This window comes from Delphinus delphis, chromosome 1 (genome assembly GCF_949987515.2).
Source record: "Delphinus delphis chromosome 1, mDelDel1.2, whole genome shotgun sequence".
NCBI classification, from domain to species: Eukaryota; Metazoa; Chordata; class Mammalia; order Artiodactyla; family Delphinidae; genus Delphinus; species Delphinus delphis.
Window position 1 is genome coordinate 32,425,958 of NC_082683.1, and position 12,989 is coordinate 32,438,946.

Sequence of the window (12,989 nt, forward strand, 5' to 3'; positions counted from 1 at the left end):
AATGTAAGCGCAGAGTTCTAACCACTGGACCTCCAGGGAATTCCCCCCAAAATGAATTTTAAATTTCACTTTTCGATCATTAGCAGGGCTGACCATTTTTCATGTGTATGCTATACTTCCTTTTGTTTTTAGTCAAATTTTATTTTTTAAAAAAGCAGCAGATCAACATTACAATTCAAGAACCTAATGTAAATATGCACTTGACAATGAAGCACATCTGAGTATGCAGTGAAAAAAGTTTTCCAAAAAACCATCAAATGTATCATCTCCAAATACCCAAATAATAAATCACTTCTACAGGCCTTTTGTTGAGTGGAATCATAAACAAAGAACAGAAGATTTATTGCTGCGAAAAATCTGTAGTACAGTAGTATGAATCTTGGGTATTAAGCATAATCAGTTGAATCAGGTTAGGAAGTTGAAAATCTAACAAGAAATTTGTGTGTATGAGAGAAGGTCTATAAGCCAGTTGACCCAAGAGCAACTGAGATATCAAACTTGTTCAGTGAGACCAGACGTTATTTTAAATCTCCATATTTTGAAGGCAATTAAAAATTACAATTCCAACAGCCCACAAACTAAGTTAAAAAAACTGTAGAAAGCATTAAAACTATGTTCAAAGAGCCACTTTTTCAGCTCAATTTCAGCACCCCAAGGGAAAAGAAAAGCATCCATGACTATCACAGGTGAAAACAGAATGAATGTCATCGGAATCGGTTATTTTTCCCCACTGAGGTATAAAATCTATATAGAAATTTGATACTATAACAAATTGTACTTCTCATAGTTCTGTTTTAATTTCCTTTAAACCCTGTTTAATACAGTTTTTTAAATTGTTATAAAAATGTTTTCATGATTCTGAATCTGGTTCCAGTTCTTTTTCATTTTTTTATATCAATATTTAATACACTGGCTACCAGTTCTAATCAGAAAAAAAATCTTGAACGTCTCTTCATTATAACAGCATATTCAGCAGAAATTACTGATGTGCAAGCAAACCATAAAAGGTACAGCTCTCTGGAAATCACATTTCGTAGATTGTTTCAGTCTGAATATTCTTTACAATGATTCTTTTTTTTTTTTTTTTTTGTGGTACGCGGGCCTCTCACTGTTGTGGCCTCTCCCGTTGCGGAGCACAGGCTCCGGACGCGCAGGCTCAGCAGCCATGGCTCACGGGCATAGCCACTCCGTGGTACGTGGGACCCTCCCGGACCGGGACACAAACCCGTGTCCCCTGCATCGGCAGGCGGACGCTCAACCACTGCGCCACCAGGGAAGCCCTACAATGATTCTTGATGGAAGACTCTTCCAATCTTGTAAACATCAGTGTGCACAGTCTTGCTACTACGTAGTTTCGTATCCTTGGACAGGAGGGCCGGTTCACAGCTAGTGAAAGCAAGAGCAGTCTAAGTTTTAATGGCTGATAAACCCTACATCCTACAGGAGGAAAGCACTTTTCCTTTTTTGCTACTTAAGAATGTGGCAGAAATGGATGCTGAGGTAGCCCCGTCAATCCTTATTTTTTTCTTTCTTTGTAAATTTGGTCTCAGAATTCTGGAAGGGTGACATTTCAAAGAAGCCACTGCTAGGACTGGCTTCCATTGCAGTCTCTAATGCTGGACACCTGGCTATCCTCTTCTGTGGCTTTATCTAGGCACTGATTACTGTTCGCAGGCTGCAGGGTTAATTTCACCGGGTCATACTTCCAAAGTTGGTTGCCTTTTAGGTGGTAGCATTTGAGCATTGTGACTGGGCCATTAAGTTTGGAGACACCCAAGCAAAGGTCATCTGTTCTAATTTCTTTGTTGGCAGTGTAAGAGAAAACCTGATTACCTCCCATACCATGACAGTTAAAAATTCCAGCTTTTTCATTCTCTTTTCTAGCCATGTTATCCAGACACTGATTTGTTTCCACATTTCGTATCTCTCCCAAAGAGAAATAGTGATGTGGAATCTGAGAATCTGCATAAATATTCTCTAGGTACCAAAAGAAAGGTCTGCATTGGGGTTTGCGTCTTAGACCAAGTCTTGGTGATATATCTCCATAATCTACCTTTGTAACACCTGGATAAATTATATAGAAGAAATGCTTGAATTCATCCATACACACTTCTGCAAGTCATCTGTTATTTTTATTGATAATCTGCCCTGTGCCTCCTGGAAACGTGTAGGGTGTAGCTTTCTGAAACACATGTCCAACATGTGAGCAAGTAACAATCTCCAAAGTTCCTCCACACTGCCAAATCCTAAAGGAAATTTCTAGGTTTTCTCCTCCCCAAATATCCATTCCAGCATCATATGTTCCAATTTCCTGAAAGTAATCTCTGTCTATTGAAAAAAGGCCTCCTGCCATTGTAGGTGTTCTCACAGGAAGAATTCAATCACCTTTCCTTCTGTCCATTTCTCTTTGGGGAACAGGATACCAGCGAAAATTAAGCTTCCAGTTGAATCCGCCATAGGTCATGTCAGAACCCACCTTGTACTCAAAAGTATCATCACTGATCACATCAGTGATAGGATAGTCCACTGTCTTCCTGTCATGTTTGATCCTGGCTAAGAGAGGCTCCAGCCACCCCACTGTACACTCACAGTGAGCATCTTAAAAGGTGATCACTTGGCCTTTAGACACTGCAGCTCCTTTTAACCTAGCTCTGATCAATCCAGAGCATGGCTTCATTCGAATGACATGAACTGGTAATTTAATTTTTTCACATAACTCTCTAGAGGTCTTTTCAAAAAGTCTCTTTCACTGGCCTCATCTACTAGAACAATTTCATCTCGCATGTGTCTTGGTGAGCGATTAATGACACTATGGACAGTTCGCAGAAGTGTGCTCCAAGCCTCATTGTGGGAAACAATCACCACACTCGTTGTGATAATATTCCTTGTATTCAGGAATATTATCTGGATCCACCTTTGTTTTACACCCTTCTAACCTAACATCTGGTAAAGATCTGTTGAGTGCAGTCATCTCACTTGCCGTTAAATTGAACTGATAGATTTTAAACATGTCTTTCATCTTTTCTTGACCCTCTTTAGTAGGAATGACGACTGGTTTCCCCATTTCTCCAGGACTTTCATGAGGCTTTTGTACTGGCTCTAGAACATCCCCAGCAGGAAGTCCTCCCTCTATTTTTTCATCACAGTTGTTGCATTCACTGAAGTAACGCAGCAGGAACATATCCAAGAGCACCCAAATCAAGGAGGTGGCTAGCACCACCTTGCAACACGCAGATTCTCTCACGGCACTTTAAGTCAAATGCAAAATTTTAAAATATATATAAATACACAAAAATCATGAAAATTATTCCAATCCAGTTTCATCAGAAATCACGTTCATAACCTTGGTACGCGCTCGGCGGCGGCGGCGGCGGGCGCTCCTCGGCGCCGGCCCGGGAGGTCGCGGCGCGGTCCCGTGGGCCGCAGCGCGGGCGCTATTTGTCGGGCTGCCGTCCGCCGCTTCGCCTCCTCGACCACTGCCTGCGGCTCGCCCGACGCCAGCCCCGCCTTCGCCGCCTCTACTTCCTTTTATATGCCTGTGTTCTTGTTTACTTTGTGGCTCTGTTATGCATTGAGATTTGATGATAAAAATGTGACCAGTAACGGTATAATCTGTGAAAGTATTATGAAACTGCCTCTGAAAGTAACAAAAACTGAGAAAGACTTTCTAATATTCTGGTTTTGATGTGATTTTTGGTTTTATACAGATGATGCATTCAGGACACCCTAAAAGGGATACTTGAATCCTTTTACTCATTTTTGCCTTATTTTCTTGGTTTTTGTTTTTCTAATCTTTAAGCTTGGTTTATTTTCTTATTTTTAAGAAAGGAGATGAAGTGGGAGAAAACTTCTGATGGAAGTTAGAAAATCACAAAGGCTGTATGCCGAGTAAGATGAACAGTATTCACCCCTGTGCCAAGTTGAGCAAGTTAAACTAGGGTCAAAAGGGGGCAGCAAAACCGGTGAAATGGTTTAACCCCTGTAGATAACCCCATCTGCACACTAGCGGTCATAAGTGTGTTAGACAGAACAAGGAGGGAGGTGCTTAAGAAATTTGAAAGATGCCTCTTGCAGTCTTGAGGCCAGGGTGGAAGAGGCTAACGCTCATGCCCCACACCAAGAAACACCGAGTTTGTCAGACTCCTACATCAGATTCAGTAGGGATATTTGTGTCCTTTTGGGCCATTTGAGGTTATAATTTGTTGAACTGTTAGTCACCATGGGGCCTGTTCTTTGTCTTGTTTTGTTAAATCATCATAGAAAGAAAAAGATGACAAGTGGAAAAGAGGGAGCGAACCAGCTCCGGAGAAAAAAATGGAACCTGTTGTTTTTGAGAAAGTTAAAATGGTAAGTGGGGAAGTATGTGCACTGTGTGGACGGCCTTGTTCACATGGCGTGTTCACATGTGGAGGGGACAGGTGGGGTGGTGTTGATAGCATATCGCACCGTTGCACCTGGGGCTAAAGGGGGGCCACGTTTGGGTTAGATCACCCGCTGACATTTCTGCTGCTTTCTCATTGCCTTGTTGCTGCCTGATCTGCTCTGTAACACTTCTTTTGGGGTCCAGATGGGAGCTTAGGAAATGCATCTGTCCCATCTGAGCAAGAGGCACGTTTCATGGCAGAATGCCAAGGCTCTGTGACACCTTCTGAGCAGAGGCTACATTAGTCCTTCTCTCCTTAGACCTTCTTTACCTCGTTTTCCTGTTGTGGTTAAGGACAGTCCAGAAGCCAGGCTATCCTCATCCATTTTAAACCATCCCTTCTTGTATTCTTTCTCTGTCATATGGAAGTAGACACCTTTCTTTTCCCACAGGACATATTGTGGCAGTGTTAGTAGATGCTCCACTATAGGAGTTTAGATTCTTGGGAAAGAGGACTTTTTACTATTTGCTTAAGGAAGGGTCTTTTATCATCATTCTGAATTGCACTGTCTGCAGAACACATTCCTTAGTGATACTGGCAGAGTGAATTAGGTAACCTTTAACTGAGCTCCTTTTCGGTATTAAAGGTTTTCTAATCACTGGGAGATGTGCTGGCTCTTGTACCGTCGGACACCTGCCTTTATTCTTGGCTTTTCCTGGGACCAGAAACTGCTGCTCCTGTTGGATACCCTGATCTGTGGTTGTCTTGGTTTCAGAAAGGTCTGTCTCTTCAGAAAGCCAAATAAGCACAGATGACAGCTTTGTTTTTCACTTTAGCTTTGATTTCTGCACTGTGCCTCCTGACTTGATTTTTTCACACGATACTTCCTGAGTTGTGTTTCTTTGGTAACTCTCTTTGAATAACAGCAACCATGCCACAAGAATCCCTGTGGCTTTACAGTAGAGAGGAGAATAGAAGGTTCAAAAACACCTGCTTATTTTTTTCTGTAACGTATTTTCACCTTAGCCACAGAAAAAAGAAGATCTACAGCTACCTCGGAAATGTTCCCCGAAATCCACAGCACCTGTCATGGATTTGTTGGGCCTTGGTAAGAGTTAGACTTTTCCACTCCCATAATCATACAAATTTTGATGAATTCTCTGTGATCCTGGGAAGATAGGTAGAGATGGGACTCTTCAGTTGGTGGCTTCGTCACTAAGATTGTTCCCTCGTGTTCTTCCTGTTGTTTTACATCTGAGCAGTTGTTCTAAGAGGTGTTTCATTTTTCACTGTACTGTGAAAAATGTACAGTGATAGAGTAGTGGTTAAGTACAGTAGTGGTGGAGCATGGCCTTTGAAGCCAAAGTCCCAACTCTGCCACTTACTATCTATGTGACCTTGGGTAGCTGACTCAACCTCTAAACATTACTTTCCTAACCTATGTAGTAAGGATGATACGAGTCTACTTCAAAGATGATGTTGGAAAGGTTAAAAGAGATGATGCCTCTAAAACTCTTAGCTCCTTGCCCAGCACAAACTAAGCATTCATTAAACGTTAGCAAGTTTCACTAAACCAGCACCTGTGAGCCCTGCCCCCATCCCTCTCATTTTCCAGGTGCATCCTGTTTCTGAGGCAGCCCATTACCTTGTGATCATGATTTTCCTCCAGACTTTTGAAACCCTGAGCTAGTGGTTCTACCCCTTTCAGAAATAAGAGCCTGTTCTTACCTTTCACAGTATTGATGGCTATACTTTGTGTCAGTCCATTCCTGCTGATTTAGGTTATTGGGTACTTCGGCTTCTAATATCTGTACTTTTCATTTCTCTCTGAAAATGAGTCCTACACAGCTTTGCTCCTCAAATAGCCCGAAAGGAGCCAGCCAGCCCCCTTGTGGTGGTGCTAACATAGCCTTCGAGCCTGGGTTTCTGCTGTCCTTTGCCTGAAAGCTGGACTACAGTCTTCTCCAGACTGTTCTGGGGAATGTGGGGTGAGGCCTCTTGTGAGATGCCCCATCCAAGCTGGGTGGTTCCAGAGCATAGATTTCTGGGTCCATGATGGAGCATGTGGGCCTTCGCTGCTTTGTGTCTAGAATAGAAGGAAGGAATGGGCTTAACGAGCAGTGCTACGTTTTAACTTTGATCTGTCTTTCCAGATGCTCCTGTGTCCTGTTCCATTGCAAACAGTAAGACCAGTAATACCCTAGAGAAGGATTTAGATCTTTTGGCCTCTGTTCCATCTCCCTCTTCTTCGGTTTCCAGAAAGGTGAGTCTTGTAGGTGCCTCAGGATTAAAGGGCATTCTGGAAAGGGTGATTTTGATAACTTAATCATGGAACCAAGTCATGCTTCCTTGGTGGAATTGGACTTTGGTTTTCTTGATTCTTCCCTTAACGCTATCATCTCTGTTACAGCCTAAGATTACTATTCATTCCATGTTGTCTCCTGCCCCAAAAGAGTGGGCCCTTTGAGTGGACTTCTGTTGAAGGTGTGTCAGATTGTAAAGGCTGATTCTCTAGGTCAGCTCCTCAGCCTGAGTTATTGACAGAGAGTTTGTAAGTAGGAAAGACTTGAAACTTTTAATGGCTACCGTGTGTGGAATACCTGCTGTGTACAACAGGCACAGTGCTAGGTGATTTTGTGTCTCATTTTGTATATTTCATTTATGATTTAAAATACTCACCACAGGGCTTCCCTGGTGGCGCAGTGGTTGAGGGTACGCCTGCCGATGCAGGGGACACGGGTTCGTGCCCTGGTCCGGGAAGATCCCACATGCCACGGAGCGGCTGGGCCCGTGAGCCATGGCCACTGAGCTTGCGCGTCTGCAGCCTGTGCTCCGCAACGGGAGAGGCCACAGCAGTGAGAGCCCCGCATACCGCAAAAAAAAAAAAGACTAAAATACTCACCACAACCCTGCAAAATGGATCTTTTATAGATGAGGACATGTTAGTTCAGAAAAGTTAATGTGACTAGTTTCTTGTTGCACAACTAGTAAGTGGTGGCACTGGGATCTTAGTTCAGTTCTCTCTGGATGCATCGGTTGTAGGTCATTTTTATTTGTTTATGTGTTAGTTTTCCACCAAATCACATTGTTTTGCTAAAGAACAAAGAATTGTACCAGAGCTTAACTATCAGGTGTTTCCAGATATTTGTATGGTAAAAGTGTCAGGAAGCTATTAACTCGAGCCACAAATTCCTTTGCAAATGTTAGAAGCGGCAGAGAGGTGCGGGAGGTCCTTACAGAGACCCCCCATGAGGACCATTCCAATCCCCACCCCCCTCCCTCTTTGCCCTAAGGTTGTAGGTTCCATGCCAACCGCGGGGAGTGTTCCCGAAAACCTAAACCTGTTTCCAGAGCCAGGGAGCAAATCAGAAGAAACAGGCAAGAAGCAGCTCTCTAAAGACTCCATCCTTTCACTGTATGGATCCCAGACGCCTCAGATGCCTGCCCAAGGTAGAGTTCATGGGGGTCACGGCAATGTGCCGGACAGAGACGTGAGGCCTTACATGCAGGAATCATTTGTTGTGACAGGGTTAGTTGCTCTGGGGGCCAGGACATCACACTCCAAACAAACCTGAACATGACATTCCTTGTGAAGCTACCAAGTATCAGGAGATAGAGGTTAACGTAACTCAGAGCCGTACTTCTGTGGGGTCTGGCATCACAGCTCTGTGGGGTCTGACCCAGGGTCCGGATCTGGACCCTAAAGGGGAAGTGGCTGGGTCCGCAGCCCACTGGAAGCCATAGCAAGTCCTGTAGGGGCTCTGTCCAACCGTTTTGCTGTGTAAAAGAGCATTCTGAGTTGAGTAATCCTGAGGAATTCTAGCTGGAAAGGAGCAGCCGGTGAGAGTTTGGACTCACCTTGTACGCGTTCCTCTTTAACAGATCTGTATGTATGTTTTCTTGGCAGCAATGTTCATGGCTCCTGCTCAGATGGCATATCCCACAGCCTACCCCAGCTTCCCTGGGGTTACACCTCCTAACAGCCTAATGGGGAGCATGATGCCCCCACCAGTAGGCATGGTAGCTCAGCCAGGAGCTTCTGGTATGGTTGCCCCCATGGCCATGCCTGCAGGCTATATGGGTGGCATGCAGGCATCCATGATGGGTGTGCCAAACGGAATGATGACCACCCAGCAGGCTGGCTACATGGCAGGCATGGCAGCTATGCCCCAGACTATGTATGGGGTTCAGCCAGCTCAGCAGCTGCAGTGGAACCTTACTCAGGTAAGCGGCTCCATTTCACTCAGCACAAGAGTTTTGAGCCTCCCTCAAGTCTGTCTCACTTAGTGTCTCTCCCTTACCCTTTGAATCCTTACAGTGTAAATGAGATATTGCCAGAGACATTCTCGGGTTTGCTTCATTTATTTATTTTTTTAACAGAAGATCTGTCTAACCTCAGACTTTCTAAGGCATTTTGGGTTCCTGTAGAATAAGGGTAACTGCCTAATTCTAAAACTCTCCACACATTCATCAAAACAACCTATACAGAGAAACAATGAGTGCAGATAAAAGCACCCATAACTCACGACTACCGCATCTAATAGAATACTACAAACCTCAAACTACATGACAGTAGGCACATAAACACCGAAATCCAGCAGAGCCAGCATCACAGAGAGACCATGTGAAAAGAGGAGAGGGAGCAGGGGGCTAGAGGTGACAGAGCATAGATAAAATCACCCCCTAGAAAGGGAAGGCCCTGTCCTGATTAGAGACATGCTGAGAAGAGGTCTGAGACATGGTGGAGTAGAACTCCGGTTACTTGGAGAATCAAAAACAAGGGACTTGGGGCTTCCCTGGTGGCGCAGTGGTTGAGAATCCACCTGCCGATGCAGGGGACGCGGGTTCGTGCCCCGATCCGGGAAGATCCCACATGCGGTGGAGCGGCTGGGCCCGTGAGCCATGGCCGCTGAGCCTGCGCGTCCGAAGCCTGTGCTCCGCAACGGGAGAGGCCACAACAGTGAGAGGTCCGCGTACCGCAAAAAAAAAAAAAAAAAAAAAAAAAAAAAAACAAGGGACTTGAAATATATAGGTTTATGGGTGGTAGCTTCGGAAAAGCATGTGTCTAGGAGAGATGAGGATGACCTAGAAGGAGGGGGTGCTCTTTGGAGACCTGGTGGCGAAGGGGAAGTAAGAAATGAGAAGTGGAAAAGAGAATCACAAAATCAGAAGATCCACCATTCTCCTTCACACCAAATAATCATTTCACTATACTAACAGAAGAGGGCGCTCTTGTACTAACAAATCTAGTAGTCTGCCCAGACCCTCTCACTTGTCTGTATTATTGCTGATTTGGAAAAATAGAGCACTACAAACTAAACAGAAAGTGGCAGATGACATTCGTACAAAACTACCGTGAGAAGAAAATGAAAAATCAAAACATTTCAGGAAGTGGAAACTCTTCCCCAAAAGCAGTCACGAAGTAGAAGAAAACTGTTACACAATCCACCAATCTGAATTAAATGTCCTATAACAAACACTTGCAGATAAGACAAAACAGCCTGAATCAGAAATTTAAAAACTTACAAGCAAAATGGACAAAAAGTGGAAGTTGTGAAGTGAAAGTTTACTGAACTCAGGAAACAAATTGAAAAATGACACAATTATTTTAGAAATAGACTGAATTACAAGTTAGTCAAAGGAGAATAGATTCAACTGAAAATATATTTGGCATTGAGGAAAGGCATGAAACAGCTCAGAGAAGAGAACTAAATATAGAGAGCTGTAATAAGAATCAGAGAGAAAGTAATGCAGAAGTTAGGCAAAGAAGACCTAACATAAATATATTTGGAGACTCCCAAAGAAAAAGACAAAATAGTGGAACAGAATTAATATATTTAAAACTATAATACAAAACCATTCTTAGAAATAAAAGACTTGAATATAGTATTGAAAGAACCCACTGTGTATCTGGAAAAATTGACTCAGAATGGTCAACTCTAACATATCCCAGTAAACTTTTAGACTCTGTAGACAAGAAAAAAAATCCATGAGTCCATAGTGATATTTTTTAAAAGTGGGTGTGGGATAGAAGGAGGGAAAGCCTTCTTTGCTGAAGAGTGACAACTAATAATTGTAGAAAGAACAGGGTATTCACACATTCTCAAAGAAATACCCTTCAGATTACTTATTAAGTACAGTGAAAGAACATATGATGGATACAACCTTAGATAAGTGATCAAACATAGAATTATCAACAGTGGGGCACATTAATTTCATGTGCTTCCTGGTATCTTATACTAAGAAGGACACATTATCACTTACATAGAAGTTTTGCCCAAAACATTTAACTTGGATCCAGTCATAAGAAAACATGAGATAAATCTAAATTGAAGTATTTTCTGTAAAATAACCAACCTGGACTCTTAAAACAGTGTCAGGGAAAAATGGAGGGGGAACTCTTCTAGATTAAAGGAGACTAAAGAGATGTAAAATTGAAACGTAATGTATATTAGAATATAGTGTTAATATTAAACATCTTGGACATATTAGTTGTAATGTGGTTCTAGGAAAGTATTCTTTCTTATGAGATGACTCCTGACTTATTAAGGGGTGAAATGTCACGATATGTGCAATTTTCAGTGCCCATCAAAAATTTTAAAAAGCTGACACATATGTATATATCAGAGAGAGAATAAGGCAAAAATGTTAACAATTGGTGAATTTAAGGAGCGATATATGGGTTTCATTGTACTATTCTTTCAACCTTTCTGTAAATTTGAAATTTTCTTTAAAAGCTGGTGGAAGGAAAATAGTTATACCTTCTCCTAAAGGAAAAGAACTTAAACAGAAAATGGACCAGGCTTGGGAAATTTAAGGCATTTTTCTTTGAGAAATAGCTTCTTCTGTTCACTGCCAGAGCCCAGGCTTTCAATTGAATTCATAAAGAGGCCCCAACCCCACCCAGGCCTGATGCCACCGACTCTTTTCTCCCAGCAATTTCCCTTCTCATACACTGAAGTCCTGAAGACATGTTGGTCTTTTTTTTTTTTTTTTTTTTTTTTTTTTTGCCTTCCTTTGTTCATTCTGAATCGTCCAGTTTCCTTTTCTTCTTCTTCTCTCTGCTGGAGTACTTTCCCTGACACTGTCAGTAATGACTCTGCTGGAGATAAGACAGGCGCACCAGCGTGGAGGCTTCTCTTTATACTCTCAGGGTTGGCCACGGCCAGTTCACAACAGGCCCCTTCTTTTCAGGATGAGAGATTGGAAAAGAGAGAGAGACTAACCTCCCATGCCGCTTTTATGTTGACTCGCTCCAGGATTCCCCCTTCCCCTTACTGAGCACTAGTCTCAGACAACATCTCCCTTCTGGAAAGGCCTTCATCTTCGTGGTCTGGTATCCTCGGAATGATCCGAGAGGGTTCAGGGCAGTTATGTACCACGACAGAGCTCCCCTTTGTCTCACTCTCCCCTCCCCGCAGGCGGAAGGACTCCTTCCCTGCCTGTTGCTCTAATTGGCCACAGGCCCACAGCCTGGTCTGAGAGTCTCCTCTCTCCCTTTCAGATGACCCAGCAGATGGCTGGGATGAACTTCTGTGGCGCCAACGGCATGCTGAGCTATGGACAGTCCATGAACGGCGGGAACGGACAGGCAGCAAATCAGACTCTCAGCCCTCAGATGTGGAAATAAACACAACGCACCTGGATGACTACCACTCTCCTCAGCCGCCTCTCTCCCCGTTTCCTCTTTCCCCAGCTGCTCCCCCACCCCCATCCCCTTTCCTACCTCTCTCTGTTTGGTTTAGAAACTGCTCAATCCGTCACTTGGGACTTGGCATTCTGCCCAGCCCAGCCACATCCCAAACACGCGGACCTCTCTGTTGTTTTCTGTCGTGCCTGTCCCCTAGCTCTCCTGACTCCCTCCCCAGCCTCAGCCCTGGTCCTCTCCTCGTACCAGCACCTTAGCAACTGTTGGCAGAAGGCACTTAGAGCAGGATCAATGTGCACACCTTTGAGCACCTTTCCCACCAGGTGAAACCTCCTATCAGACTCAGAAAGGTCTGATAAGCTATTTCCATATGTTTAAATTTGAGGTGAAAACAGAGGCATCAGCTCCCCTGACTTACGGGAATGAAGAAAGTAATGAAATCAAATTAAATATTCCTTGAGTCTTAGAGCAGGTTGGCCCTAGCCCTGGCATGAGGCAAACGCCCTCCTACGAGGACGAGCAAAAATATGACTCTACTTTGCCCTGAATTGCTTTCTGGATCTGAGGCTTCAGGACTTGCTGCTTCGGCCAGCCTTTATTAACACCAAAGACTCTATGAAGGTTCCCCACAAAAACACACACCCATTTCCCTGCCTCCATCCTGCCTTCAGTAGGATCTGACTTTGTGGCTGGAGGACCAACCCCTCCCGTGGGAATGCAGAGCTTAACATGTGTACTGCTTGTGTGTGTGTGTGTGTGTGTGTGTGTGTGTATTCCACCTCCCACTCCCTCCCCATCTGCTCTGGGTATTTTTGGTTTTGTTTTTTTAGTTTTAGGTTTGCAACAGAGAGGAGTTAATTTAACAACAGCCTAAAACTGTTGCCAGTTTTTCTTTAGTTAAAAAAAGGTACAATCTCATTGGTAGCTCCCGTCCTCCTTTCCCCTCTCCGCCCTGCCAGTTGCTCTCTCCTGCCGGT

At 43.8% G+C, this 12,989-nt stretch overlaps 1 protein-coding gene and 1 pseudogene across 1 annotated transcript in view; one reads left to right on the forward strand and one right to left on the reverse strand.

Annotated features, from left to right (window-relative positions):
• SMAP2 (small ArfGAP2) overlaps positions 1 to 12,785 on the forward strand; it is a 47,650-nt gene extending 34,865 nt beyond the window's left edge. The window contains exons 5-10 of the mRNA XM_060020098.1: positions 4,261 to 4,347; positions 5,391 to 5,472; positions 6,518 to 6,627; positions 7,658 to 7,814; positions 8,272 to 8,588; positions 11,869 to 12,785. Coding sequence (XP_059876081.1) covers positions 4,261 to 4,347; positions 5,391 to 5,472; positions 6,518 to 6,627; positions 7,658 to 7,814; positions 8,272 to 8,588; positions 11,869 to 11,994 — 879 coding nt within the window. The 3' untranslated portion in view covers positions 11,995 to 12,785. The remainder of the gene's footprint in view (positions 1 to 4,260; positions 4,348 to 5,390; positions 5,473 to 6,517; positions 6,628 to 7,657; positions 7,815 to 8,271; positions 8,589 to 11,868) is intronic.
• Positions 2,152 to 3,757, reverse strand: LOC132425278 (polypeptide N-acetylgalactosaminyltransferase 1 pseudogene; annotated as a pseudogene).
• Positions 12,786 to 12,989: the final 204 nt, after the last annotated feature.